Source organism: Heteronotia binoei, chromosome 10, assembly GCF_032191835.1.
Source record: "Heteronotia binoei isolate CCM8104 ecotype False Entrance Well chromosome 10, APGP_CSIRO_Hbin_v1, whole genome shotgun sequence".
Classification (NCBI taxonomy): Eukaryota; Metazoa; Chordata; class Lepidosauria; order Squamata; family Gekkonidae; genus Heteronotia; species Heteronotia binoei.
The window spans coordinates 13,713,130-13,740,942 of NC_083232.1; the positions used below are offsets into that span (position 1 = coordinate 13,713,130).

General features: G+C 48.9%; 1 protein-coding gene across 1 annotated transcript in view; it reads left to right on the forward strand.

Moving 5' to 3' along the window:
- The window catches only part of CSRNP1 (cysteine and serine rich nuclear protein 1), a 44,329-nt gene extending 37,375 nt beyond the window's left edge, over positions 1-6,954 (forward strand). Inside the window, exons 3-5 of the mRNA XM_060248048.1 lie at positions 2,286-2,545; positions 2,993-3,289; positions 5,442-6,954. Of these exons, the coding sequence (XP_060104031.1) occupies positions 2,286-2,545; positions 2,993-3,289; positions 5,442-6,458 (1,574 nt within the window). The 3' untranslated portion in view covers positions 6,459-6,954. The remainder of the gene's footprint in view (positions 1-2,285; positions 2,546-2,992; positions 3,290-5,441) is intronic.
- The last annotated feature ends 20,859 nt before the right edge of the window (positions 6,955-27,813 follow it).

Below are 27,813 nucleotides of genomic sequence, written 5' to 3' on the forward strand. Positions count from 1 at the left end.
AGTTGAAAGATTCAAGGCTCAAACAGGAATAACAAGCTTAGTTTATATGGTTACCATTTGTTTGCGTTCAGTTCTGAGAGAAAACCGACTGAAAGAAATAAATATTTCAGAACTGGAGATTGATGGCCAGATATAGGGCTTTTTCTTGTAGCAAGAACGCCTTTGCATATTAGACCACACCCCTTTTATGTAGCCAATCCTCCAAGAGTTTACAGGGCTCTTCTTACAGGGCCTGCTGTAAGCTCCAGGAGGATTGGCTACATCAGGGAGGTGTGACCTAATATGCAAAGGAGCTCCTGCTACAAAAAAAAAAAAAAAAAGCCCTGACCGGATGCATTCTGAATGGTGGGATGCTGAGACTAATGAACTGTCCAGTTGCACCATAAAGACGGACCAGATTTTCAGCTGTCAAGAGCATCGGAGCTCCCTTTTGTCAGCTGCGTCAGATATGAAGGGCACTTTGGCTCTCGAAAGCTGACACCCTGTAAATCCTGTTGGCCTTGTAAGGTCCTACTGGACTTGGCTCTCGCAGGGAATATTTTGTTTCTTTGAGGAGATTGCAGGGAGCTTCCTCGTGGAATGAGCTGCTGGGCACAGCTCAGTGTCCTCCTCAAGCCTGCCTCTGCAATCAGAGCCAACGACGTGTGGCACCGTCCACATGGGGCTGTGCTACTTTGGGTTGAAGGGGGACCTGCTTGTTGACCAAGCGTCGTGGCCAAGAACATGAGCTGGGGGATGTCTTGAGGCCACATCTCTACTCAAGCCATTTGCTTTTCACTGAATCTCATGTCCCTGAACTGGATGTTTGATGGGAATTAGATTGACTAGAGCGAGGGGGGGGGGGGGAGGGATTTGCTTGACGTAAGAGCCGCATAGAAGAAATATCAGATGTTTGAGAGCCACAAGAAGAGGGAAGGAGGGAGGGAGGGTAGAAGGAAGGGAGGGAGAGTTGTAAAGAAAGTAACTTTAGATATATATTTTTTTTGCTTGGATTACAATTAGAAAAATTTCCAAAGGAAGACAGGACTTTAATCTGGTACTTGCTCTCAGCTGCCAGGACATTGTATGCGCAGCTGTGGAATCAAGAAAAAATACCTGAGAAATGGGATTGGATTGTGAAAGTTTTATCATGGAGTGAGATGGATAAATTAACTAAAACTTTAAGAGACTATGACTTAGATATATTCAAAAAGGAGTGGAAGAAATTTAAAGGATATATGGAGAAAGAGTGGAACATAAAAAGACAATGGACAATTTTTTAGTATTAATGAGAAAAGAAAAGTATTGAACTTTGATTGGTTAGGGGTACCTTTATAATTGAACTTAAATTTATAACTTCGGGGATGTCAAGTATTGGAGGGAGGGGGGGTTGAAATACCATATGGGTTAGTATAGAAAAGAGATAATTAAAGAAAGTAACTTTAAATGCATTCTCCAAGCTGCCAGCTGGCTTGGCTTGGAGAAGGGATTTAAAGAGACAAATGCCTTCTCCAACCTGGCTGATCGGGCTGGAGGGACTTTGAGAGCCACACAATATGTGTGAAAGAGCCACATGTGGCTCCCGAGCTGCAGTTTGGCCAACCCTAGACTAGAGGTTTTGTGACTTTGAACTGCGGTTATTCTTAACAGTCCTGTGCCCTTGTCTGTTTGAACGATTTGGGTGCTCTGGCTTGCCATCTTTAGTCATTGCTCATGTCTACCTTCCTTGGGGTTTCAGCTCAATGCATAATGCTAGAAAAGACTTCTGGTTGCCAGACAATCTTAGGATCGCCTGGCTGTCCTACACACAAGGCCACGCGATAATTACTGATTATTACAGGTGTCCTCTAAAGATATTGTCACTACTGGCATCCTTCTGGGCCTTGTTTCTGTTGCATCCTTTAAAAATCTTTGGCAGACAATAGGGCAGGGGTGGCCGAACATGCTTAATATAAGAGTCATGTAGAATAAATGCCAAATGTTTGAGAGGCACAAGACATGAACATCAGATGTTTGAGAGAAGGAAGGAAGGAAAGTATGTAGGTGGAAAGAAAGCAAATAGGGGGGGGAAGGGGGGAAGGGAGAGGTGGAAAGAAAGCTACTTTAAATGCATTCACCAAGACTCTGGCTGGCTTGGCTTGGAGAGGTGATTTAAAGAGACAAATGTCTTCTCTGAGTGGTCCCAGGGAGTGGTGGAGGCTTCAAGAGCCACACAATAACAGTATGTGTGGAAGAGCCACAGTTTAGCCACCCCTGCAATAGGGCAATGCGGCTGCTTACCCGGCTCGTCCTTTCCCTCTCCCCAGCCACGTCCATCCTGAAGAAGAGCAAACGCCTCAAGCGGAACGCCGTGGAGTTCGACCGTGTCACTGTCTTCTACTTCCCGCGCTGCCAGGGGTTCACCAGCGTGCCGAGCCGGGGCGGCTGCACCCTGGGCATGGTCAACCGGCACAGTTTCGCCCGGGAGTTCACGCTGGCAGAGTTTTCCACCGAACAGGAAGCCGTTCGGCGGGAGAAACTCAAGGAGCGGTTGAAAGAGGAGAAGCTGGAAGCCCTGAAGTGGAAAGTAAGTGGGTTTGGCTCTGAAGCGCAGGGCTCCTAGCGGGGGGCGGCGGGGAAAAAGCAAAGACCGCCATAGATCAAGGGTGTCAAACTGATTTGTTATGGGGGCCGGATTTGACATAAAAGAGACCTTGTTGGGCCGGGCTATGTCTGTTTGGGCTGAGCCACATCGGGCCGGGCCATGTGTATACCTATTTAAGATTAGGTAGCAGAGATATTTAAAACATTAGCACTCATTGGTCTTAAAGGCACTTTTTTTGTATTTCTCCCATGGGATCCCGGGAACTGGGTAAAGGAAGCTCTGGCTCTTTCCTTCCTTCCCCAGGGACTTGGGGGAGGGGAGGAGGAGCTTCAGCCAATAGAAGGAAGTGAGGCTTGGCTCAGGGGAGGGCGGGATATAAAGATGATAAAATAAATAAACACTAACCTTGTCCTCTGCTCTCCTAAACAGCTAACCATGAACGGTACGAAAGAGTCAGACACGGCCAACCAGCTGACCACAGAAGACATCTCAGACGATGACATTGACCTCAGCGGCACAGAGCCGGAGGACGGCTTCTTCCTCCAGCCTTACCCGGCCAAAAAGAGGCGGGCTCTGCTCAAGGCCCTGGGCATGAAGAAGATCGACAAGGAGGAGAAGCGGGAGCTCCACAGCATCCGCCTCTCCCGGGAGGACTGCGGCTGCGACTGCCAAGAGTTCTGCGACCCGGAGACGTGCAGCTGTAGCTTGGCGGGGATCAAGTGCCAGGTGTGTGATCCTCGCTGGGGTGTCCTGCAGAGGGAGCCGGGATGGGATAGCAGAATGTGGTCCACGGGGGTGGTGGTGGAAGAGATTTGGAGGGAGTGGCCAAAGTCCTCGAGCTGAGCAAGGCTTGCTTCAGCAGAATGAATTCCCCCACTGATGCCCCCACTACCTCATTGGCTGACTTGTAAAAGACATTTATCTCTTTATGGAAATAAATGGAGAACTGCGTTTAAAGTTAAAGTTGCTTTCTTTCCACCTCTCCCTCCCCATCTATTTGCTGCCTGTCTTGTGGCTCCCAAACAGCTGATGTTTATTGTACGTGGCTCTTATATTAAGCAAGTTTGGCTACCCTTGGTATATACCTTGGGTCATCCTTGCTAGTTACCTAATGGCTCAGGCTAACTTGATCTTAGAATCTGAGAATCTTACCCTGGGTAGTACTTGGCTTGGGATACCAAAGAAGTCCAGGGTTGCTATACAGAGACATGCAACGGCAAACCACCTCTGTTCCTCTCTTGCCTTGAAAACCCTTTGCGATCGCCATAAGTCAGGTGCAACAATAAGAATGTAGGAGTCCTGCTGAATCAGACCAGTAGTCCATCTACTCCAGCCTCCTGTCTCACACAGTGGCCAACCAGTTCCTTTGGAGGGCCAACAATAAGGCAGAGAGGCTGAGGACTTCCCTTGATAAGATCAAAAGAGCCCTGCTAGATCAGACCAGGGGTCCACCTAGTCCAGCCTCCTGTCTCACACAGAGGCCAACCAGTTCCTCTGGAGGGCCAACAACAGGGCAGAGAGGCTGAGGCCTGAGAAGAGCATCAGAAGAGCCCTGCTAGATCAGACCAGAGGTCCATCTAGTCCAGCCTCCCGTCTCACACAGAGGCCAACCAGTTCCTCTGGAGGGCCAACAACAGGGCAGAGAGGCTGAGGCCCTCCCCTGAGAAGAACATCAGAAGAGCCCTGCTGAATCAGACCAGTGAGGGTCCATCTAGTCCAGCCTCCTGTCTCACACAGTGGCCAGCCGGTTCCTCTGGATGGCGAACAACAGGGTACAGAGGCTCAGACCTTCCCATAATGTTGCCTCTTGCCTCTGTGCTGTAGAGGTTTAGTGCCGCTGAATATGGGATTTCCCCTCAGCCAACATGGCTAGTAGCCATGAATAGACCTCTCCTCCATGAATCTATCTAAGTAATCCCCTTTTAACGTTGTTTGTTCCTGTGGCCGTCATGACATCCTCTGGCAGCAAATTCCCCTTTGTAGTCATTCTCTGTACTAAGTAATATTTTCTTTTGTCCACCCTGAACCTACTGCCCGTCAGCTTCCTTGGATGCCCTTGAGTCCTAATACTAGACAATGGCACTTTCCACCAACAACAAGGGTCAGGTATCCCAAAAACGGCTCTCTCATTGCCACACGTCGGCTCAAATATCTTCCACCGGATAGGCTGTTCTTGCATTCTGTTGAGAGCCTTAGCTGGTGACAAGAGCAACATGATAGTACAAACTGGTCCCGAGAGATTTGCTGCTAAAAAACAAGATGAGTGAATAGCATCCCTGTGTGTCTCCCCCCCGCATGGTCTCATTTGGAGTACTGTGTGCAGTTCTGGTCGCCGCACCTCAAAAAGGATATTATAGCTTTAGAGAAGGTGCAGAGAAGGGCAACTAGAATGATTAAAGGGCTGGAGCACTTTCCCTATGAAGAAAGGTTGAAACGCTTGGGACTCTTTAGCTTGGAGAAACGTCGACTGCGGGGTGACATGATAGAGGTTTACAAGATAATGCATGGAATGGAGAAAGTAGAGAAAGAAGTACTTTTCTCCCTTTCTCACAATACAAGAACTCGTGGGCATTCGATGAAGTTGCTGAGCAGACAGGTTAAAACGGATAAAAGGAAGTACTTCTTCACCCAAAGGGTGATTAACATGTGGAATTCACTGCCACAGGAGGTGGTGGCGGCCACAAGCATAGCCACCTTCAAGAGGGGTTTAGATAAAAATATGGAGCACAGGTCCATCAGTGGCTATTAGCCACAGTGTATGTGTGTATATAACATTTTTTGGCCACACAGAGGGTTGGACTTTATGGGCCGTTGGCCTGATCCAACATGGCTTCTCTTATGTTCTTATGGCTGACATTCCTTGTCTTTTTTGCAACAGATGGATCACACATCGTTTCCGTGTGGCTGCACGAAAGATGGCTGCGGTAACACAGAAGGACGCGTAGAGTTCAACCAGGCCCGAGTGCAGACGCACTTCATTCACACCATCATGAAGCTGGAGCTGGAGAAGAACCAGCAGAGGAGCGTGGAGCTGGAGGCGCCGTTCTCGGACAGGCTTCACCCCTTTGGGTGTCCGGTGGGCAAGACAGCGTTTGAGGAGCGGACTCCTCCCTTAGCGCCTGCCTTCCAGTTCAACATGGACTTGGAGGCAATTGGCGAGAACAGCTGCAGCAGCGACATGACCGACTCCTCGGCGTCCTCCAGTCAGAGCGAGGATCTGGAAGAGCCATACGAGGCTGCCCCGTCGGAGAAGTCGCAGTCGGACGTTGACGACGACGGCCTGGCGCGGATCCTCCACTTTAACGATTCTGACGTGGAAGAGGAGAGCAGTGCGGAGAGCAGCTGCCAGGATAACTTGAGCTCATTCCACCCGACGGACTTCTTCAGTGCAGATGTCGAAGGCCACTGTGTTAACGCCGCCGCTGCGAAACTGGACGCTGGGAGTGGGTTGAGCCACTTGTCCAACCTCACGGAGTGTTTGGACGAAAATGCCAACCAGGATGCCAGCTGCTTTCTAGAAGAAACCTCCACCGGAGCACTGGGCGGGGACACCCCATGCTGCCCACCACCCTCAGCGGAACAGTGTTCCCGGAACTACATGGATCTGAGCCTCTCCTCAGACTCGCTGGATTTCTTCCAATCATTCTCGGACTACAACTTGGGACCCCTTTATAACTCGTTGAAGGAGTACGAGAACCTTGACAACTTTTCGGCACTGCAGCTCCAGCTGCCGAATTTTCCCAACATGCCCCAGGTGGGGGACCAAGGCACCTGTTTTTTGGAGTCTTTGATTGGCTTATCAGACTCAGTCCCAGAAACCCCAGCGCCTTTTACAGACAATCAGCTTTTAGAAGATGCCATGAAGTCATCACTAATGGAGACTGTGAAGGTTTAAATTTGACTGTGGGGGGAAATCCCCCCCCCTTGGAAACTTTTTAAGTGCTTGGTTTAAATAAGCAGGCCTTCCCGCAAGAGAAGGAAATTGCACCGAGAGTTTTGGAAGCAAGCAAATAATTTGTTCCTTTTTTTTTTCTAACACTTTGAAATTCTGCAGTTACAATCAGTTTTGTTACTGTTTGTGCAAAAAAAAAATGCTCTGCCTTTTCATGGCATTGGTTGGGGAGGGGGGCAAAAAGGAAAGACAGCTTTGCAAAATGATTGACTTGCATTTTGTACATGGGAACAGGGGAGACCTTTGGAGACGTATTCCTTATGTTTAACCTTGTGGGTCGTCCATGGAGCACCTTCGGCCATCATTTCTGGTGTTGGCAGGCAATTTCTCAAATTTCTTTGGGATTTATATCTAAATATCTATATATTTATTGTGCAGATGATTTGCTCGAGAGCTAGCTCTCACTTAAATGGGAAGACGTTTACATTTAAAAAAAAGAGAGAGAGAAAGAACCCCGTTTGCTATTACATGCATAGCCATTTTTTCCTTCCTATTTATTGCAAATTTCCCCCGTTTTTAATAGCCACGGAAGCTTGAACTGAGCATGAAACCTCTATTTAAATTGCTAATACCTCAGATGTATTATGTGTACAATCATAATTTTTTTTTTGCATAATATATCTGTATTTATTTATTTGTGAACGCTTTCATGCAAGGGTATCTCAAGAGCCAGAAGGGTGGGAAATAGGTCTTTAGTAGCACAAACCCCAGTGCATTTGTTCCAGGTGTTTTTCTTTGGGGTAAAATGTTAAAAAGGCAGCTGGGAAGCATTTTCTGTCTTTGAGTAGCCCTTTTCCAAGGCCTCACTCTGCATCGCACCCTTAATCCTGTTTCACCATCGTGGCTTAGGCGAGGGTCGTAACCTTACGAGGGGACCAACGAAGCTTGCTTAGGAGGTTCCCCTGCCCTCCCCCTCTTCGGGAGTCCTTCGAGAGAAGCAGTTAAATGGCTTTAAAACAAGTTTAATTTTCCGGCTTGCTATGATTCAGTTACTTGCAGCGACGATGCTGTATGCTTACCCCTCTTGGGAATTGGCTTGTGCACATCGGGCCATACAGAAAACCAGGAGGGCGCGGAATGAAAGCAAAGCCTTTCTTTATACGTGCCGGAAGGATTCTGTGGACCGCAACTGGTCCTCAAGCACTTGGGCACACTCCTCCAAATGTTAGCGAGTGCAGGATCGGGCAGAGCGAAGCAGAAAGGGAACGACTCGCACATTTGCGGAAGGAGGCAAGGGTTATTTAAAGAAGGGGGGAAATTATCTTGATCGCTGCGAGGCTTTTAAAGGATGCTGTTGTCGAAATCTGGGGCATCCGAAATTCTGCTACAGACAAATAATAAACCCTAATCTATTAATAGTATGAACTATTTAAAGGAGGGGGGGGGAATCGATTTTTTTTTGTTGTAAATTATTTTCTAATTTATTTAATTTCCTTAAGGATTTGGCCATGAGATCTTGAGCGAGCCGATCTATTAGTGCCTGAATATGTAGAGGAAGCCTTACTTTGCAAGCTAAGGCTACCCGTTGGAATGGGGTCAAGCAACCAACGCTTTAGATTCACATGCACTGTGTTCGTAGGCTTGGGGATGGAGTTGTGGAACCACCAGTGCAATGCTGGACTGTAACACCCCATGCAGTGCTCATAGGGGTTGGACGGAAACACCAAGCAGCACTGCATGCAATCCTGTGTCCCTTGCATTCCCGGCAAGCGACGAAAGCAAGGGGCACAGCTAGCAAAGCTGACCTCTGTGCGAACCACCTGGGTGAAAAGGAGCAATGCGAACATGAATTATTCGGCTTGCTTAGAAAGAGACTCTTAACCGAGAAGAGACTCTTAGCTGAGAAGAGAAGATATGATGAGCCGGTTTGTCAGTGATGACCAGGGCCTTTTTTTGTAGTGGGAACTCTTTTGCATATTAGGCCACACACCCCTGATGTAGCCAATCCTCCAAGAGTTTACGGTAGGCCCTAAAAGCCTTGTAAGCTCTTGGAGGATTGGCTACATCAGGGGTGTGTGGCTTAATATGCAAAGGAGTTCCTGCTACAAAAAAAAAAGCCCTGGTGATAGCTGTAGAGCTTTTTGACTTGCTCGATTTACTGTTGGCTGCCACTTTCTTACCGGCTCCAACCAGCGCGTGGCATCTTCCACAAAGGTTAGCCCCACCCAAACTGGGACTACGTTGCACCCACTGATGATTGCATCCTTTGAACTGGACAGGGCTGGCCACTGAACATCAGCCAAGATGTATGGTGGGGTGGGGGGAGACCACCAATTTGGGCCATATAATCTGTGGCTTGGCGCACAGTGCCAACTGCCTGTCCTTCACCTAGGGACCTCTTAAGACAGCTAGATGTGTCCTTCATGGCACTACGTGGCCATTTCTGTATAATCCATCACACTGGGGGACACAGCCTCATTTTTAATAGTACACAAGTGCCTATACCAGCAACACCAATATGCATCGGCCTGGTTAGTTGGAAGCCCTAGCGCTGTGTTCCAAAGCTTGGTTCGACTCTGCCTTTGTTTTGGTAGCGGGCTTGCGCAGATGCAGTGTGAACCCCCTTTGCTCAATAAAATCCAGTTCCCGAACACATCCGAAAATTCGTTTTTCCTTATCCCGGCTCCTGCCCATCAAATACCATTATTTCTGTCAGCTATGTTGGAAGCCACCGGGTTCCCACACGAATAGCTGAGACAGTTCCCGAACACATCCTAAAATTCGTTTTTCCTTATCCCAGCTCCTGCCCATCAAATACAATTATTTCTGTCAGCTATGTCGGAAGCCACCGGGTTCCCACACAAATAGTTGAGACAGTTCCCGAACACATCCGAAAATTCGTTTTTCCTTATCCCAGCCCCTACCCATTAAATACCATTATTTCTGTCAGCCGAGTCAGAAGTCACCAGGTTTCCACACAAATATTTGGCCCAGATGGGTCTGAGGGCCCTCTGCCATCTCCTGAGGAATCCTCTTAGTCAGGAAGAGGGAATATTATTCTACTTTGATGGATCAACGGAGCCCCATGGTGCCATTGCTGGTTGCAGCTGTGAATTGGGAATTATTAGGGACCCCCCCCCTCTTGCAGTAGACAGGGGGTGCTTCATTAACTTAACAAGCTGGCAGCTTTCCTCTCCTCAGAGATCAGAAGGCTTGCCCTTTGACCTCGGGGGATTGACAAAATGCCCAGAATTCCTTCCACACTGGAACCCTTAAGGGAAAGGTGGTCTGCTGTCCCATCTATGCAAAAAAACCTTGGCAGTTATTTTCTATAGTATGATGTGGAACCCAACACAAGAGGGTGATTCTCTTACTTTGCGGGGCACGCAAGCGCAGCTGTTATTGTGGGCCAATGAAAAACTGTGTATTTAAATTTTTTAAATCTCTTTTTTATTTAATTGGGAGAGATTTTCTTCAGCCTTTGTCAAATAATATCACTTTTTTTTGGTACTGTTTCGTATTCTTTGGCACTAAAGCGATTGTTGTTGTTTTTTCCTCCAGAACATTCCTGGGTTTCTCTGTGTTTGTGATAGATGTCTTTTTAACAATGAATGTTGGGAGATCGGCCGGGAGAAATGTTTCTAGCCTTTCACCATTCCCTCCCACCCGTTTGTTCTTTTTATTTTGTGTTGGTGCCAATCCCCCCTCCCCCAAGGGTGCACTGATTTTGTAAATATTCTACCTTCCTGTATCTTGTGTGAAACGTCGCCTGTCTCGACAAGTTTTTTTGTTTTTTTTTTAAAAAGAAGAAAAAAGCCTGGGTATTTATTGATACAACCTGTAATTATCTAATGTATTGATTGAAACGTTGGTTTCGACAGCTTTACTTTAGCTTTCTCTTTGTATATATTGTGCTTTTACGTTGCTTCAAAGGTACACGCTTAAAAATGCTTTTTATTTTTACCTTTTCCCCCTTCCCCCCCCCCCCACCCCACCCCTGTTTGTAGTAAAAACAAACAAGGAAATGTCTACAGGCTGCTGTCTCGCATTTCATCCAAGCAATATGAAGAAAAAAATTCATTACACTTTCAATAAAAAAAAAAACTTTGTTTGGAAATACGTCTCTTTCACCCACCTGTCTTTTTGTTTCTTCTAGGAAACGCATGCGGGAGGGTGCATTAATAAGACCTTAATTTCTAACTTATGCTAATGTAAAATATCCCCCCCCCCAAACTCACAGAGGGTTGCTATAGAGAACGGTCAAGTGTGCGAAATATCCTTTTCCCCCATTCACCACTTGCCACTTGGGATTGCCAATTTCTGATTTGTGTCTGCCAGCAGCTGCAAATGGAGGGAATGAATCTAGGCTGGTAAGGAAGGGTTCATTTTTGAGCCACTGAGCTGCCTACGGTTGAAAAATGCAGGCATCCAAGCATAAGAACATAAGAGAAGCCATGTTGGATCAGGTCAATGGCCCATCCAGCCCAACATTCCGTGTCACAGAGTGACCAAAAAACCCAGGTGCCGCCAGGAGGTCCACCAGTGGGACCAGGTCACTAGAAGCCCTCCCACTGTTGCCCCTTCAAGCACCAAGAATACAGAACATCACTGCCTCAGACATAAGTACCTCATAGAAGCCATGTTGGATCAGGCCAGTGGCCCATCCAGCCCAACACTCCATGTCACAGAGTGACCAAAAAACCCAGGTGCTGCCAGGAGGTCCACCAGTGGGGCCAGGACATCAGAAGCCCTCCCACTGTGCCCCTCCCAAACACCAAGAATACATCGCTTGCCCCAGACAGAGAGTTTCATCAATATGCTGTGGCTAATAGCCACTGATGGACCTCTGCTCCATATGTTCATCAATCCCCTCTTGAAGCTGTCTATTCTTGCAACCACCACCACCTCTTGTGGCAGTGAATTCCACATGTTAATCACCCTTAGGGTGAAGAAGTACTTTTTTTTATCTGATCTAACCCGACTGCTCAGCAATTTCACAAGTGTCCACAAGTTCTTGTATTGTGAGAAAGGGAGAAAAGTACTTCTTTCTCTGCCTTCTCTTTCCCGTGCATAACCTCTATCATGTCACCCCCTCAGTCGACGTTTCTACAAGCTAAAGAGCTCCAAGCGTTTTAACCTTTCTTCATAGGGTTTCTTTGTCTGCTGTCCCTTTCCCGTTCAAAGTGCAGATCCTCTTTGGAACACAAGAAAAGCCTTGTTAGATCACTCCAGAGGTCCATCTAGTCCATCCTTTCTCACCCAGTGGTCCATCCGTTTGTCCTGGAGCTCCAGTAATAGAAACGAAGGCCTTCTGGTAAGAACATCAGAAAAGCCCTGCTGGATCAGTCTAGTGGTCCATTTAGTCCAGCATCCTGCCTCACCCAGTGGCCAACCAGCTCCTCTGAATGTCCCAACAACAGGGCAATAAGAGGCTGAGGTTTCCCCCTGATAAGAACATGTGCCCTGCTGGATCAGACCAGTGGTCCACCTAGTCCAGCATCCTGTCTCATACAGTGGCCAAACAGCTGTGGATGTCCAGCAACAGGGCAATAGAGGCTGAGGTTAACCCCCTTATAAGAACATAAGTGCCCTGGTGAATCAGACCAGTGGTCCATCTAGTCCATCCTGCCTCACACAGTGGCCAACCAATTCCTCTGGAGGGCCAACAGCCAGATCATTGGGAACCAAGACCTTCCCCTGTTGCAACCTCCTAGCAGAGGTGTTCAGAGGCTGACTGATCCTGAATGTGGAGATTCCCTTTAGGTGGACCTCTTCCACGAATTTGGACAAAACCCTTGTGGCTCTCACTACAACCTGTAACAGTGAACCCTGCCGGTGAATTATGGGTCATGTGAAGAAGTCCTTTTGTCTGTCCTTGTCTCCCATCCATCAACTTCACTGGGCGACTCTGAGTTCTAGGGATAAGGAGAGTTCACACATCCCTGACATCACCAGAAGGTGTACTACATTATATTAGCTCAGCATCTACCTTAAAATGCTTCTTGAATTAGAATTATCATCATAAAACCTTCCTCCCATCATCCTTTTAAAATGACTTTTCTCCTATGTGGCCACATTGGCATGAGGACGACTTCCATCTCTCTGCTTTCTATGTTTGGGTTATTTTCCCTTTTTTGTGGGGACAAAGTTTGTCAGAGTTCAGCAACATTCTCAGCAGGTTTGAACAATGGAGCCCACAAGCAAGTTTGTTTGTTTGTTTTTGGTGGTGGGGGGGGTAAAAAACAAAGAGCACAATAAAATGTTGAGGTTCTGGAGCTCCACTCCTGTGAGCTGCCCAAAATGTAGAAGATGACCATAGATTTATACCCTGCCCTTCTCTCTGAATCAGAGTCTTGGGGCAGCTCACAATCTCCTTTATCTTCTTCTCCCACAACAGATGCCCTGTGAGGTGGGTGGGGCTGCGAGAGCTCTTACAGCAGCTGCCCTTTCAAGGACAACTCTTGTGAGAGCTATGGCTGACCCAAGGCCATTCCAGCAGCTGCAAGTGGAGGAGTGGGGAATCAAACCCGGTTTTCCCAGATAAGAGTCCGCACACCTCACCACTACACCAAATGAGGCCTGAGGGGATCTATTTCTCAGGAGTCTTCAAGACTAGCAGGCAACAGCTGGGCTGATGTAGGTTCTAGTCCCCATTCTTCCTGGAGGTCTGGGGGTGGTGCTTGGGGAGGGACCTCAGCAGGGTTTAATCCCATAGAGTCCCACCCTCCATGGCTTTCTTTTACTCCAGGGGACTTTATAGAATCATAGACCTCCAGGGTCATCTAGTCCAACCCCCTGCATAATGCAGGAAATTCATAAATACCTCCCCCTAAATTCACAGGCTCGTTATTGCTGTCAGTGGCCTCTTTAAAAACCTCCAAGGAAGGAGAACCCACCACCTCCCGAGGAAGCCTATTAAGAAGGGGCTGTGACTCAGCATCTGCTTGGCATGTTGAAGGTCCCAGGGTTTTTCTCTGCCATCTCTGATTTTTTTTTAAAAAAAGAACCAGGTAGTAGTAATGGTAGGTGGGAAGGTATAGTCGCTTGCCCAGGGGACCTTTCCAAATTTACAGGATCTGCATTGCTGTCAGATGGCCCTCTAGCCTCTGTTGAAAAACCTCCAAGGAAGGAGAGCCCACCACCTCCTGAGGAAATCTGTTCCACTGAGGAATTGCTCTAACGGTCAGGAAGTGCTTCCTAATGTTGAGCTGGGAACTCTTTTGATTTAATTTCAACCCACTGGTTCTGGTCCTACCTTCCGGGGCCACAGAAAACAATTCCACCCTATCTCTATGACAGCCCTTCAAGTCCTTGAAGATGGTGATCCTATCACCTCTCAGCTGCCTCCTCTCCAGGCTAAACATGCCCAGCTCCTTCTCTGCGGGTAAATTGTCATTTTGGAAGATCTCCAGGACCCACCTGGAAACTGGCAACCCTGTCACTCGGTGACTTTGAGCCAATCCACCTGCCTCTACCTTGGGGACTTGTGGAGACAACACAAAGGAGGGGAGAGCAACGCCTCTTCGAGCTTCAAAGCCGAAGCGAAGGTGAAAAATCTGATGTCTGGAAAAATGTTAATTTTCCTGAACGCTGAAAAAGCTACAGGGAAAGACGGCAGTTAAATTGATAGCAGCGATTAATGCCAGGAGATGTGTGTTGGCTTGCAGCTAATCCTGCGCCCCTCTGTTGAATTCCTAATGGCGTTCACCCTCGCGTAAATCTTTATTTTTCCACATAGCCTGCAGGCGAAGGTATTTTTCTGCAAATGAAATGGGGAGAGTGGGCGGCGTGCAAGGGGGAAAGGGAAAGAGGAGGAGGTGTGAAGCTTGCTGTCTGTGGGGTGACAAACCCCATAGACTCCCTGTCTTCTTCGTACTCTGAATCCATCCATCAGTCGACAAGTCGCTCACAAAAGGGAACAGGAACGGCTAGCCTGGAGGTTGATGCAGAACAGGTTTTATTTATTTATTTACCTTAGATTTATATGCCGCCCACTCCACAAGCCGGCTCAGGGCAGCTAACAGTCATGTTAAAACAACAATTGCAGTTACAATTTTAAAACAACACAACGTCGAGAGCCAGTTTGGTGTAGTGGTTAAGTGCGTGAACTCTTATCTGGGAGAACCGGGTTTGATTCCCCACTCCTCCCCTTGCTGCTGCTGCTGCAATGGCCTTGGGCCAGCCATCGCTCTGGCAGAGTCGTCCTTGAAAGGGCAGCTGCTGTGAGAGCCCTCTCAGCCCCACCCACCTCACAGGGTGTCTGTTGTGGGGGAGGAATGGCAAGGAGATTGCGAGCCGCTCTGAGACTCTTCCGAGTGGAGGGCAGGATATAAATCCAATATCTTCATCTACCTCACAGGGTGTCTGTTGTGGGGGAGGAAGATAAAGGAGATTGTGAGCCGCTCTGAGACTCTTCAGAGTAGACGGCAGGATATAAATCCGATATCTTCTTCTACCTCACAGGGTGTCTGTTGTGGGGGAGGAAGATAAAGGAGATTGTGAGCCGCTCTGAGACTCTTCGGAGTAGATGGCAGGATATAAATCCAATATCTTCTACCTCACAGGGTGTCTGTTATGGGGGAGGAAGATAAAGGAGATTGTGAGCCCCTCTGAGACTCTTCGGAGTAGAGGGCAGGATATAAATCCAATATCTTCTTCTACCTCACAGGGTGTCTGTTGTGGGGGAGGAAGATAAAGGAGATTGTGAGCCGCTCTGAGACTCTTCAGAGTAGACGGCAGGATATAAATCCAATATCTTCTTCTACCTCACAGGGTGTCTGTTATGGGGGAGGAAGATAAAGGAGATTGTGAGCCCCTCTGAGACTCTTCGGAGTAGAGGGCAGGATATAAATCCGATATCTTCTTCTACCTCACAGGGTGTCTGTTGTGGGGGAGGAAGATAAAGGAGATTGTGAGCCGCTCTGAGACTCTTCGGAGTAGAGGGCAGGATATAAATCCGATATCTTCTTCTACCTCACAGGGTGTCTGTTATGGCGGAGGAAGATAAAGGAGATTGTGAGCCCCTCTGAGACTCTTCGGAGTAGAGGGCAGGATATAAATCCAATATCTTCTTCTACCTCACAGGGTGTCTGCTATGGGGGAGGAAGATAAAGGAGATTGTGAGCTGCTCTGAGACTCTTTGGAGTGGAGGGCGGGATATAAATCTAATGTCGTCACCTTCTTAATAACAACAATTTAAAAGGCAATATATGGTGCTCTATAAGAATTTTGACATAGGCAGATCGAATTATTTTTGATGTCACAGTTCTTCCGCTTATCTGTTAGTGGTCCTTCTGATGGTATTGCTCAGCAGCATAGAAGTGGCAGCCTTCTCCCACTTGGTTATTACAGGCCTGTTGAAAAAGTTCAGCTTTACAGGTCCTGTGGAACTGGGAGAGGTCCCGCAGGGCTCTTATGGCTTCTGGGGGAGCATTCGACAGCGGTGGTGCTACAACTGAGAAGGCCCGTGTATAGCTTAGTCTGGCTTCCCTTGGTCCGGGGATGGATGGCAGATTTTGAGCTCCCGAACACAGTGCTTTCTGGGGAACATATGGGGAAAGGCGGTCCCATGGGGAAAGGCGGTCTTCCCTATGAAGAAAGGTTAAAACGCTTGGGACTCTTTAGCTTGGGAAACGTCGACTGTGGGGTGACATGGTAGAGGTTGACAAGATTATAAATGGGATAGAGACGGTAGAGGAAGAAGTACTTTTCTCCCTTTCTCACAATACAAGAACTCAAGAGCATTCAATGAAATTGCTGAGCAATTAGGTTAAAACAAATAAAAGGAAGTACTTCTTCATCCACAGGGTGATTAACATGTGGAATTCACTGCCACAGAAGGTGGTGGCGGCTACAAGCATAGCCAGCTTTAAGAGAGGATTGGATAAAAATATGGAGCAGAGGTCCATCAGTGGCTATTAGTCACAGTATATATATGTGTGTGTGTGTGTGTGTATACACACACACATATATTGGCCACTGTGTGACACAGAGTGTTGGACTGGATGGGCCATTGGCCTGATCCAACATGGCTTCTCTTCTGTTCTTATAGGCAGGTCCTCGGCCATATAGAGCTTTAAAGGTCAATACCAGCACTTTGAAATGGATTCGGTACACAATAGGCAGCCAGTGCAGCTTTCAGCACTGGTTGAATGTGCTCCCATCGAGGGAGAGAACCACTGTGGTGGCATGGTTGGAGTATCTAGGATTGGAGAGACTCGGGTTCGAATCCCCACCCTGCCATGGAAGGGCCAGTCATATACTCTCAGCCTAACCTGCCTCCAGGGCTTTTTTCTGCAGCAGGAACTCCTTTGCATATTAGCCCACACACCCCTGAAGTAGCTAACCCTCCAAGAGCTTACAGGGCTCTTCATACAGGGCCTACTGTAAGCTCCAGGAGGATTGGCTAGAACAGGCAGGTGCGGCCTAATAGGCAAAGGAGTCCCTGCTACAAAAAAAAGTCCCTGCCTAGCGGTGAAGTGTTTGGATCCTGTTAAGCTCCTGTTTCCTCAGCATCCCACTCTGACAAGGAGGACGGCGCTTCTTGAAAGCAAGCCAGCAGCTGAAATAGTTTCTGGGTGGCCCGGTCTCCGTGAACCCGACGTTACTGTTAACAAAGCTTTTTCTTGCTTCCTGGCACCCCGACAAGTCACAGAAAGCGGCATTCAGTCTCTGTAGATTGATGGTGTGCAGAGAGCAGTAGGTGGGCGGGTGGAAGATGGTGTGAAGGAAAGTTCAGTCCCGCTCTTTGCCAAAAAAGAGAGAGGATCCTCCCCCTCTAAGGTTGCCAGCTCTGGGTTAGAAAATCCTGGAGATCTGTGAGAGGAGCCTGGGAAAGCAGATTTTAAGAAGACTACAAGAAGAACCATACTGGATCAGATTAGTGGTCCATCCAGTGGAGCATCCTGTCTCACACTGGCCAGCTAGTTCCTCTGGAGGACCGCATACAAGGCATAGAGGCCAGTTTGGTGTCGTGGTTAAGTGCATGGACTCTTATCTGGGAGAGCCGGGTTTGATTCCCCACTCCTCCACTTGCACCTGCTGGAATGGCCTTGGGTCAGCCATAGCTCTTGTAGGAATTGTCCTTGAAAGGGCAGCTGCTGTAAGAGCTCTCTCAGCCCCACCTACCGCACAGGGTGCCTGTTGTGTGGGGGGGGGGGGGAGGGAAAGGAGATTGTGATCCCTCTTAGACTTTGATCCAGAGTAGAGGGCGGGATATAAATCCAATATCTTTTTCTACCTCCCAGGGTGCCTGTTGGGGTGGGGGGGAGGAAGGCAAAGGAGATTGTGACCGCTCTGATATCCAGAGTAGAGGGCAGGATATAAATCCAGTATCTTCTTCTACCTCACAGGGTGTCTGTTGTGGGGGGGGGGGAGGTAAAGGAGATTGTGATCGCTCTGAGATCCAGAGTAGAGGGCGGGATATAAATCCAGTATCTTCTTCTACCTTACAGGGTGCCTGTTGGGGTGGGGGGGGGGAGGAAGGCAAAGGAAATTGTGACCGCTCTGAGATCCAGAGTAGAGGGCGGGATATAAATCCAGTATCTTCTTCTACCTCCCAGGGTGCCTGTTGTGGGGGGGGGGAGGTAAAGGAGATTGTGATCGCTCTGAGATCCAGAGTATAGGGTGGGATATAAATCCAGTATCTTCATCTACCTCCCAGGGTGCCTGTTGTGGGGGGGGGGGAGGTAAAGGAGATTGTGATCGCTCTGAGATCCAGAGTATAGGGTGGGATATAAATCCAGTATCTTCTTCTACCTCACAGGGTGCCTGTTGTGGGGGGGGGGGGGAGGTAAAGGAGATTGTGATTGCTCTGAGATCCAGAGTAGAGGGCGGGATATAAATCCAATATCTTTTTCTACCTCCCAGGGTGCCTGTTGGGGTGGGGGGAGGAAGGGAAAGGAGATTGTGAGCCGCTCTGAGTCTCTTCGGAGTGGAGGGCGGGATATAAATCCAATAGGCAGATCATGAGCAAGCTATCTACCTCACAGGGTGTCTGTTGTGGGGGGGAGGAAGGTAAAGGAGATTGTGAGCCACTCTGAGACTATTCGGAGTGGAGGGCGGGATATAAATCCAATATCTTCATCTACCTCACAGGGTGTCTGTTGTGGGGGAGGAAGGGAAAGGAGATTGTGAGTCGCTCTGAGACTCTTCAGAGTGGAGGGCGGGATATAAATCCAATATCTTTTTCTACCTCCCAGGGTGCCTGTTGGGGTGGGGGGAGGAAGGGAAAGGAGATTGTGAGCCACTCTGAGTCTCTTCGGAGTGGAGGGCGGGATATAAATCCAATATCTTCATCTACCTCACAGGGTGTCTGTTGTGGGGGAGGAAAGGAAATGAGATTGTGATCGCTCTGAGATCCAGAGTATAGGGCGGGATATAAATCCAATGTCTTCTTCTACCTCACAGGGTGTCTGTTGGGGGGGGGGGGAAGGAGATTGTGATCGATCGCTCTGAGATCCAGAGTATAGGGTTGGGATATAAATCCAATATCATCATCATCATCTTCTTCTTCTTCTTCTTCTTCCAGGGGAACTGATCTCTTTCATCTGGAAATCAGATGTAAAGCGGAAGAACTCCAGGTGTCACCTGGAGGTTGGCAACCCTATTTCACATGCACCCCCTCTACATCCAACAGGAAGGATCCTGCAATTCAGTGCTTAAACTGTCTTATGCAAAAGAGCATTTTAAAATATTTTCATTTTATTTTTGCTTCCCTGGCCTAGCCTGTTCGGGCTGCAAGGGGGCGGGGGGATTGCAGCTTTTGGCCGGCTTGAGCCCGGATCGCTCCCGTACGGGCGGCATTGGACAGATGTCCTATCTAAACGAAGCTGGCGTTATGCAAGAGGAACACGCATTCCTGGCCGGGCCTCTGGGGAATTGCCTGGAGGCTGATTCCAGTGTGGGAAAGGCCAGGCGAAGCAGCCTTCGGGGATGTGCGGTTTTGCTCGCCCCCTGCTGGAGATCTGGGCCAGTTACCCAGCTTCTGACTGCTGGCAATATAAACTTTACTATACTGAATCACAGAATCATAGAGTTGGAAGGGGCGTCCAGGGTCATCGAGTCCAACGCCCTGCACTATGCAGGAAACTCACAAACCCCTCCCCCTAAATTCACAGGATCTTCATCGCTGTCGGATGGCCATCTAGCCTCTGTTGAAAAACCTCCAAGGACTTCCTTCCTTGGAGTCCAAATGCTGGGTGCCCAAATGTTCTGTCTGACTAGGGTTGCCAGGTCCAGTTCAAGAAATATCTGGGCACTTGGGGGGGGGGGGTGGAGCAGGAGACACTGGGGTGGAGGCAGGAGCAAACTTGTGACCAGCAGCCATTTTGTAGAAAAACAGGTGGTGGAGCTCATCCAGGGATTGTTATGCAGCTGCACATACTATTCAGTGGACGAGGAGATGGAACTCTCAGAAAGGTACAGGAGCTGTGCTTCTGTGAGCTCCCACTGAATCCAAGGCCTCTATCTATCTATCTATCTATCTATCCCTCCCTCCCTCCCTCCCTCCCTCCCCTTTGTAGAAAAACAGGTGGTGGAGCTCATCCAGGGATTGTTATGCAGCTGCACATACTATTCAATGGACGAGGAGGTGGAATTCTCAAGAGGAGGAGGATCTCTCAGAAAGGTTCAGGAACTGCGCTCCTGTGAGCTCCCACTGAATCTGAGGCCTGGTTGTGACAAGCATAATTGAACTCCAAAGGGAGTTCTGGCAGGGCTAGATTAACAATTAGGCCAAGCAGGGGCCCCCGAGCTGGCTCCCCCCCCCCCGTTTCCCCCCCTCCCTGCTTGCAGCCCTCCCAGCTTGCACACACAGCCAGCAACTGAGCCGCTCTTTGCCTGACTTGCCTGGTGCAGCTGCTGGTGGCATGGGCACCGTTTACCTCTCTCTGCCTCTCCCCTGCAGCTTTGTCAAAGGGGCTTTTGAGAAGGGGCCTGCAGGCTGCAGGGGGGGAGGCCCGCAGGCGGTGGGGTGGGTGCTCCAACTCTGAGATAATTTGGAAGGCCCGCCCCCCTCCCCCCCCCCGCCCGAGATTTTGACTGTCTAGGGGCCTCCACAGGGTTTAATCTGACACTGAGTTCTGGCCATCTCTTTTAAAGGGACTGCATGCCTTTCCCTCCATTTGGAATAAGGAAGGCTAGGGGCCCCGTCTTTGGGGGCTCATAGAATCGGACCCCCTGGCCCAACTTGGGGGTGGGGTTGAGGACAGTTGGAAGATGCTATGCTGAAAATTTACTATGTCAAAAAACAGCCCCCGCCCCCAGCCCCAGATACCCACAGATCAATTCTCCATTATACCCTATGGGAATTGGTCTCCATAGGGAATAATGGATTGCCCAGCAGACATTTCCCTCCCAACCACCACTTTCTGATTACCCTGAAGTGGGGGGAGGGCCTCCAAATTGGGGGATCCCCTGCCCCCACCTAAGGACTGGCAATCCTAAAGCTGATCTCTGCCAGCTGTAAAAGCAGATCTCCAGGCCCCACCTGGAGGCTGGCAACCCTGAGAGCATAAGAGAAGCCATGTTGGATCAGGCCAGTGGCCCATCCATTCCAACACTTTGCATCACATAGTGGCCAAAACCCAGGGGCCATGACCAAGTCTTCTCCAGGAAGCAGACTTCTCCTTTAGTGAAGGAGAGTGCGGATCCAGGCCACACATTCAGTCAATTTTGTGACAAGTTTGCTTGTTTTTTTCTAGCAGGATTTGACACAGATGTGCTTCATCGTTTTGGACAATATGGCCAGTGGCAGTGCCCCCCATCCAAACCCACCCCCCCAATCTTGTCACTTGCATTTCTAGGACACTGCTTACCTGAGGTGCTCGTCTAGATCTTGTGGTGCCCAGTTTGATGCCATCACCACAGGGTGTGTTTGTGGTAGTTTCTCAGGCGACGAAACGTGACACACTGTTTTCCCCTCAGAGGAGTTTTGACGCTGTAAAAGCGGCCAGAGGAGAACTGCAGCCTCTGAGAGAGGAGAGACTCGCGTGTCCTGGTCACACAGATACGCAGCTCAAGGAGTGAGCCGAAAAAGGGGGGGGGCATTTTTGGCCAGTGTTTTCATCCCCTGCGAAAGGGGTCTCCTGTTTTGGCAATGTCAGCAGTGTGGTGGCCCCGCCTGCCAAGACGTTGCCTTCATTCCTGCTGAATTAGGGGTGGTGCTGGGGTTGGACAGAGAATGAGTGCTCGAGGGTGGGGAGGCTGACGAAAGGGAACTGCCTCATTTGGAGGCAGTCAAGTCTGAATCCCAGGGCTGGGAGGCAACCTCAGGGGAAGGCCTCAGCCTCTCTGCCCTGCTGTTGGCCCTCCAGAGGAACTGGTTGGCCGCTGTGTGAGACAGGAGGCTGCGCTAGAGAGATCACTGGTCTGGTCCAGCAGGGCTCTTCTGATATTATCAAGGGAAGGCTTTGGTCTCTGTGCCCTTTGTATTGGCCCTCCAGAGGAGCTGACTGGCCAATGTGGGGGACAGGATGCTGGACTAGACGGACCACTGCTCTTGAGAAGAACAGTTCTGTGGGATATACATATTAACATTTCTGAAAATACGTAGCCAGTGAAATTTTAAAACAGTGCAACATACAACAATATGACATATAATATAGAATTGTGACAGAGTGTGGAGAGGTTTACTTTTTAACTTTGGTATCCAGTCCTTGAAATGAGCTCGGGGGGGGGGGGGGGAGAAGAAGAGAAGCAGGAGGAGACTGGATTTATACCCCGCCCTTCATTACCTGAAGGAGTATCAGAGTGGCTTACAATCTCCTTTCCTTTCCCCTCCCCACAACAGATGCCCTTTGAGCAATACTCCCTCAAAGTTGTGGAGTCTCATGAGCAAAAATTGTTCTTTGTGAGCTATTGGCATTAAACTGTAAGCGAGAGAGAGACTCACATTAACTCAGCTTAGAGGGAACACTGCCTGTGAGGTTAACGGAACTGAGAGAGCTTTGGCAGAAACTGCTCTTGAGAGAACAGCTCTGTGAGAACTTGTGTGACTGACTCAAGGTCACATCAGCAGGTGCATGTGGAGGAGTAAGGAATCAAAACCCGGTTCTCCAGACAAGAGTCCACACACTTAGCCTCTACACCAGGGGTGGCAAACGGTAGCTCTCCGGATGTTTTTTTGCCTACAACTCCCATCAGCCCCAGCTATTGGCCATGCTGGCTGGGACTGATGGGAGTTGTAGGCAAAAAACATCCGGAGAGCTACTGTTGGCCACGCCTGCACTAGACCAAACTGACTCTCCCATTTTGTCCTCATAACAACCCTGTAAGGTGGACCCAGCTGAGAGGGAGTCACTCTCCCATGGCCACTCAGCGAGCAACTTGTGACTGAGCAGGATCTCACATTAAGTAGGTGACAGATCAGATAGATATTCGGTCTGTTATCGGACTTAGTTGAATATTATTTGGGTTGGCTAGGTTATTTTGTGAAATGTTTCCCCCCCTCCTTAAAATGCTATTGAAAAGCGGGTAGATTCTTTGTATCTTCCTTTGGGATTTGAGTCTGGTTTTGTCTGTTCCTCGCCCTGTTGTAATGCCTGTTCTCCCTAGCAAAGTTGTCGCATTTTTTTAAAAAAAAACACAACAGGTGTCGCTTGCTTAGGTTTTCCAGACTCAGCAAGCGGTGGAAATTTCTTCCAGTTGTAGTTGCAAAAGGCACAGGTGTTCCTCTAAAGGCAGTCAGCCAAGCTCTCTCCATTAGAGAGTTGTGGGTATTTTCATAGGCAAGGCCTTAACCCTTTCGCACCTTGTCTAGATAAGTGTTTCTTTGCTTTGGTAACCATAGGAACAAGTTATATTTGCTGGTAGCGTTACCCTGGTAATATGCCGGGCGACTCCCAGATGAACTGGAGCCACTCCCAGCCTTCTGGTGTAGGAATTGTCCAAGAGTTGTATTCCTCCGTGACAAAAATCCATTAATCAATTACAGATGCCTGACTTTTGTCTCCCGCCCCTTGCTTCTCTCAAGAGCTCCTTCAGCATTGGCTTTTCTCCACCTTAGCTTCCAAGTTCCAAACTGGAGCACTTTTTTAGAGGAGGAACCCCACAGTATCGTCTCCAGCTGACAAAACTCAGTTCCACTGGAGAAGGAGTACCCAGCCCCCTGGCTGTAGACGAATGCCAGTCCGTGGCCTGCTAGCAACCGGGCTGTGAGTTGTGTAATTATTTCATTATATATTACAATGTAGTAATAATAATAATAATAATAATAATACATTGAAGTTATATCCTGCCCTCCACTCCGAATCTCAGAGCAGCTCACAATCTCCTTTCCCTTCCCCCCCACAACAGACACCCTGTGAGGTAGATGAAGATATTGGATTTATATCCCGCCCTCCACTCTGAAGAGTCTCAAAGCAGCTCACAATCTCCTTTCCCTTCCCCCCCACAACAGACACCCTGTGAGGTAGATGAAGATATTGGATTTATATCCCGCCCTCCACTCTGAAGAGTCTCAAAGCAGCTCACAATCTCCTTTCCCTTCCCCCCCACAACAGACACCCTGTGAGGTAGATGAAGATATTGGATTTATATCCCGCCCTCCACTCTGAAGAGTCTCAAAGCAGCTCACAATCTCCTTTCCCTTCTTCCCCCACCATAGACCCCCTGTGAGGTAGATGAAGATATTGGATTTATATCCCGCTCTCCACTCTGAAGAGTCTCAGAGCAGCTCACAATCTCCTTTACCTTCCTCTTCCCCACAACAGACACCCTGTGAGGTAGATGAAGATATTGGATTTATATCCCGCTCTCCACTCTGAAGAGTCTCAGAGCAGCTCACAATCTCCTTTCCCTTCCTCCCCCACAACAGACATCCTGTGAGTAGGTGGGGCTGAGAGAGCTCTTACAGCGGCTGCCCTTCCAAGGACAGCTCTGCAAGAGTTATGGCTGACCCAAGGCCATTCCAGCAGCTGCAAGTGGAGGAGTGGGGAATCAAACCCAAGTAAGAGTCCGTGCGCTTAACCACCACACCAAATTTCACAAAACTGGTCCCTGGTGCCAAAAAGGTTGGGGAACACTGCACTGGAGGAAATGGCTGATTTGAAGGGTGGGTTCTATGGAATTGTACCCTGTTGAAGCCCCTCCCCCCAAAAAACCCCCTGTGTCCCCCAGGCTCCACCCCCAAAATCTCCAGGTGTTTCCTAACCAGGAGTTGGCAACTCTAGCAGAGATTAGATACGATGGGTGCACATCTCCACAGAGACTGCAGTGGCAGGTACCAAGGCCTGGCGAGATAACTCCAGCAGGGGGGTGGGACTGAATTGCCCTAATGGCAAACCAAAGGCTGAGCAGGGCCTTGAAGATGTTAACCTGGTGTTGGGATTGAATTACCAGGCAGGGAATAGTTAGGTGGTTTGTTGGGGTTGCCAGCTCCAGGTCAGGAAGTTCCTGGAGATTTAGTTGGTGGAGTCTGGAGAGGGTGGGGCTTGGGCATAGTGCCGAGAGTCCTGTTTCCAAAGTGCCCATTTTCTCCAGGGGAACTGATTTTTCTCACCTGAGATCGCCAGCCACCACCCGGAGGCTATACAGAAAGAGATGGCTATTCAGACAAGTGATATTGTAACAAAAGGAAGAAGCTGTATAAAAGTAACAGCTGTTGATAACGAGTCTTGGCTTGCTCCTCTGTGCTTTGAAACAAACACTTTATTCTTAACATTACGGCCAAAGAACACGACACGCTAGATGCCAGATGTTAACAACATTGGCCAAGTTACAAGAGAGGGTTGATGTTACAGCAACAGCAGCAATGGATTGCCCAGGTCACTATCCATTTCATTTGCCTTCTTCAGGCTGCAGTACGCTAGGTAAAGCCTTGAATTCAGTCATGGAATGCCCAGGGTTTCCTTCAAATTTATAGAGACGCTCTCTAGCTTTTGCAATTGTTGTATAGACAGTAGCCGTTGCAGCCTCAGAGATCAACAGTCTTCCACTAGGGGATACCCTGTGTCGGATTCAAAATGTCTCAGTGCTAAGCTCAGAGACGTTTGGAATCTGACAAAGGGTAACTTTTGCTGTAACACCGACTCTCTATTGCCAATGTTGCTAACATCTGGCATCTAGCGTGCCATGGGTGTGTCAATAATATTGAGAACAAAGGGTGTGTTTCAAAACATAAGAGTAGCGAGGCAAGACTTGCAACAACGGTTGTTACTTTTACACACTTTTTTCCTTTTCTTACAATGCCACCTGGAGGCTGGCAACCCTAAGGGCTGCGTGGCCTTGGGTGGTTGTCCAGAGACTCTTGAGCCTCTCATGCCTGGGTGTGAGGGAGCGAAGGAAGGCTGTGCGCAAAAGGCTCTGAAACAAGGTACTGTGGGACATTAAGAACATAAGAGAAGCCATGTTGGATCAGGCCAATGGCCCATCCAGTCCAACACTCTGTGTCACATAAGAACATAAGAGAAGCCATGTTGGATCAGACCAAGGGCCCATCAAGGCCAACACTCTGTGTCACATAAGAACATAAGAGAAGCCATGTTGGATCAGACCAAGGGCCCATCAAGGCCAACACTCTGTGTCACATAAGAGAAGCCATGTTGGATCAGACCAAGGGCCCATCAAGGCCAACACTCTGTGTCACATAAGAGAAGCCATGTTGGATCAGGCCAATGACTCATCCAGTCCAACACTCTGTGTCACATAAGAACAATAAGAGAAGCCATGTTGGATCAGGCCAATGGCCCATCCAGTGCAACACTCTTTGTCACATAAGAACATAAGAGAAGCCATGTTGGGTCAGGCCAATGGCCCATCCAGTCCAACACTCTGTGTCTCATAAGAACATAAGAGAAGCCATGTTGGATCAGGCCAATGGCCCATCCAGTCCAACACTCTGTGTCCCATAAGAACATAAGAGAAGCCATGTTGGATCAGGCCAATGGCCCATCCAGTCCAACACTATGTGTCACATAAGAACATAAGAGAAGCCATGTTGGATCAGGCCAATGGTCCATCCAGTCCAACACTCTGTGTCACACAGTGGCAAAAAAATTTATATATACACACACACTGTGGCTAATAGCCATTGATGGACCTCTGCTCCATATTTTTATCTAAACCCCTCTTGAAGGTGGCTATGCTTGTGGCCGCCACCACCTCCTGTGGCAGTGAATTCCACATGTGAATCACCCTTTGGGTGAAGAAGTACTTCCTCACACGTGAGGGCATCAAGGGGAAATCCCTGTTGTTCAGGGTCTCCTATTCTGATCCGTTATTTTAGTCTAGCCTCTAGTGGCTGAATCAAAGGGTCTTTGGGGTGTGTGTGTGCAAATATAGGGTACCTGGACTGGGAGTCTGACCTGCTTCGTAACACTAGTTGCTTGGGTTGCCAATCCCCAGGTGGGGACAGGGAATTCCCCCGGTTTGGAGGCTTCAGGGTCATCAGAAAGCAGGGGGTCGGGGAGGGAAATGTCTGCTATGGACATTTCCCTATATTCCATATGGAGACCTGCATGTATCTGGGACTCTGGGGGGGCTGTTTTTTGAGATAGAGGCACCAAATTTTCAGCACAGCATCCCGTGCCTCTCCCCAAAACATCCTCCAAGTTTAAAAAAAGATTGAACCAGGGGGTCCAGTTCTATGAGTCCCAAAGGAAGGTGCCCCTATCCTTCATTATTTCCAATGGAGGGAAGGCATTTAAAAGGTATGAGGTCCCTTTAAGGGTGATGGCTCCCTTTGGAGTTCACTTATGCTTGTCACCACCTCGCCTCTGGCTCCACCCTCAGAGCCCCCCAGATATTTCTTGAATCAGACCTGGCAACTCTACTCGTTGCCTGCTGACATTGCGGCACAGTGCTGGTGTGAAGCAAAAACGCACAATGGAGAAATCACCGCGTCGGCCGCGATGACTGCATCCAGAGAGACGATGCAAGGAAGGGAGCTGAGGAAAGTTTTTAAAGGTATCTGAGAAATGCGCAGGAAACCCACTGCATGGAAGCTCCGTCCACAAGGGGAGGTATCCCTGCATTCACAGCAGCCACCACTGCTGCACAGCCAAGCCTCAGTGTATGGAAACGGCTCAAGGGCACGGAAGAAGACGACATTGGATTTATATTCTGCCCTCCGCTCAAGAGTCTCAGAGCGGTTCACAATCTCCTTTATCTTCCTCCCCCACAACAGACACCCTGTGAGGTGGGTGGGGCCAAGAGAGCTCTGACAGAAGCTGCCCCTTCAAGGACAGCTCCTACAAAAGCTATGGCTGACCCAAGGCCATTCCAGCAGCTGCAACTGGAGGAGCGGGGAATCGAACCCGGTTCTCCCAGATAAGAGGCCGCACACTTAACCGCTACACCAAACTGGGTCTCTCTCTACACCAAACTGGAAGGAAGGAAGGAAGGAAGGAAGGAAGGAAGG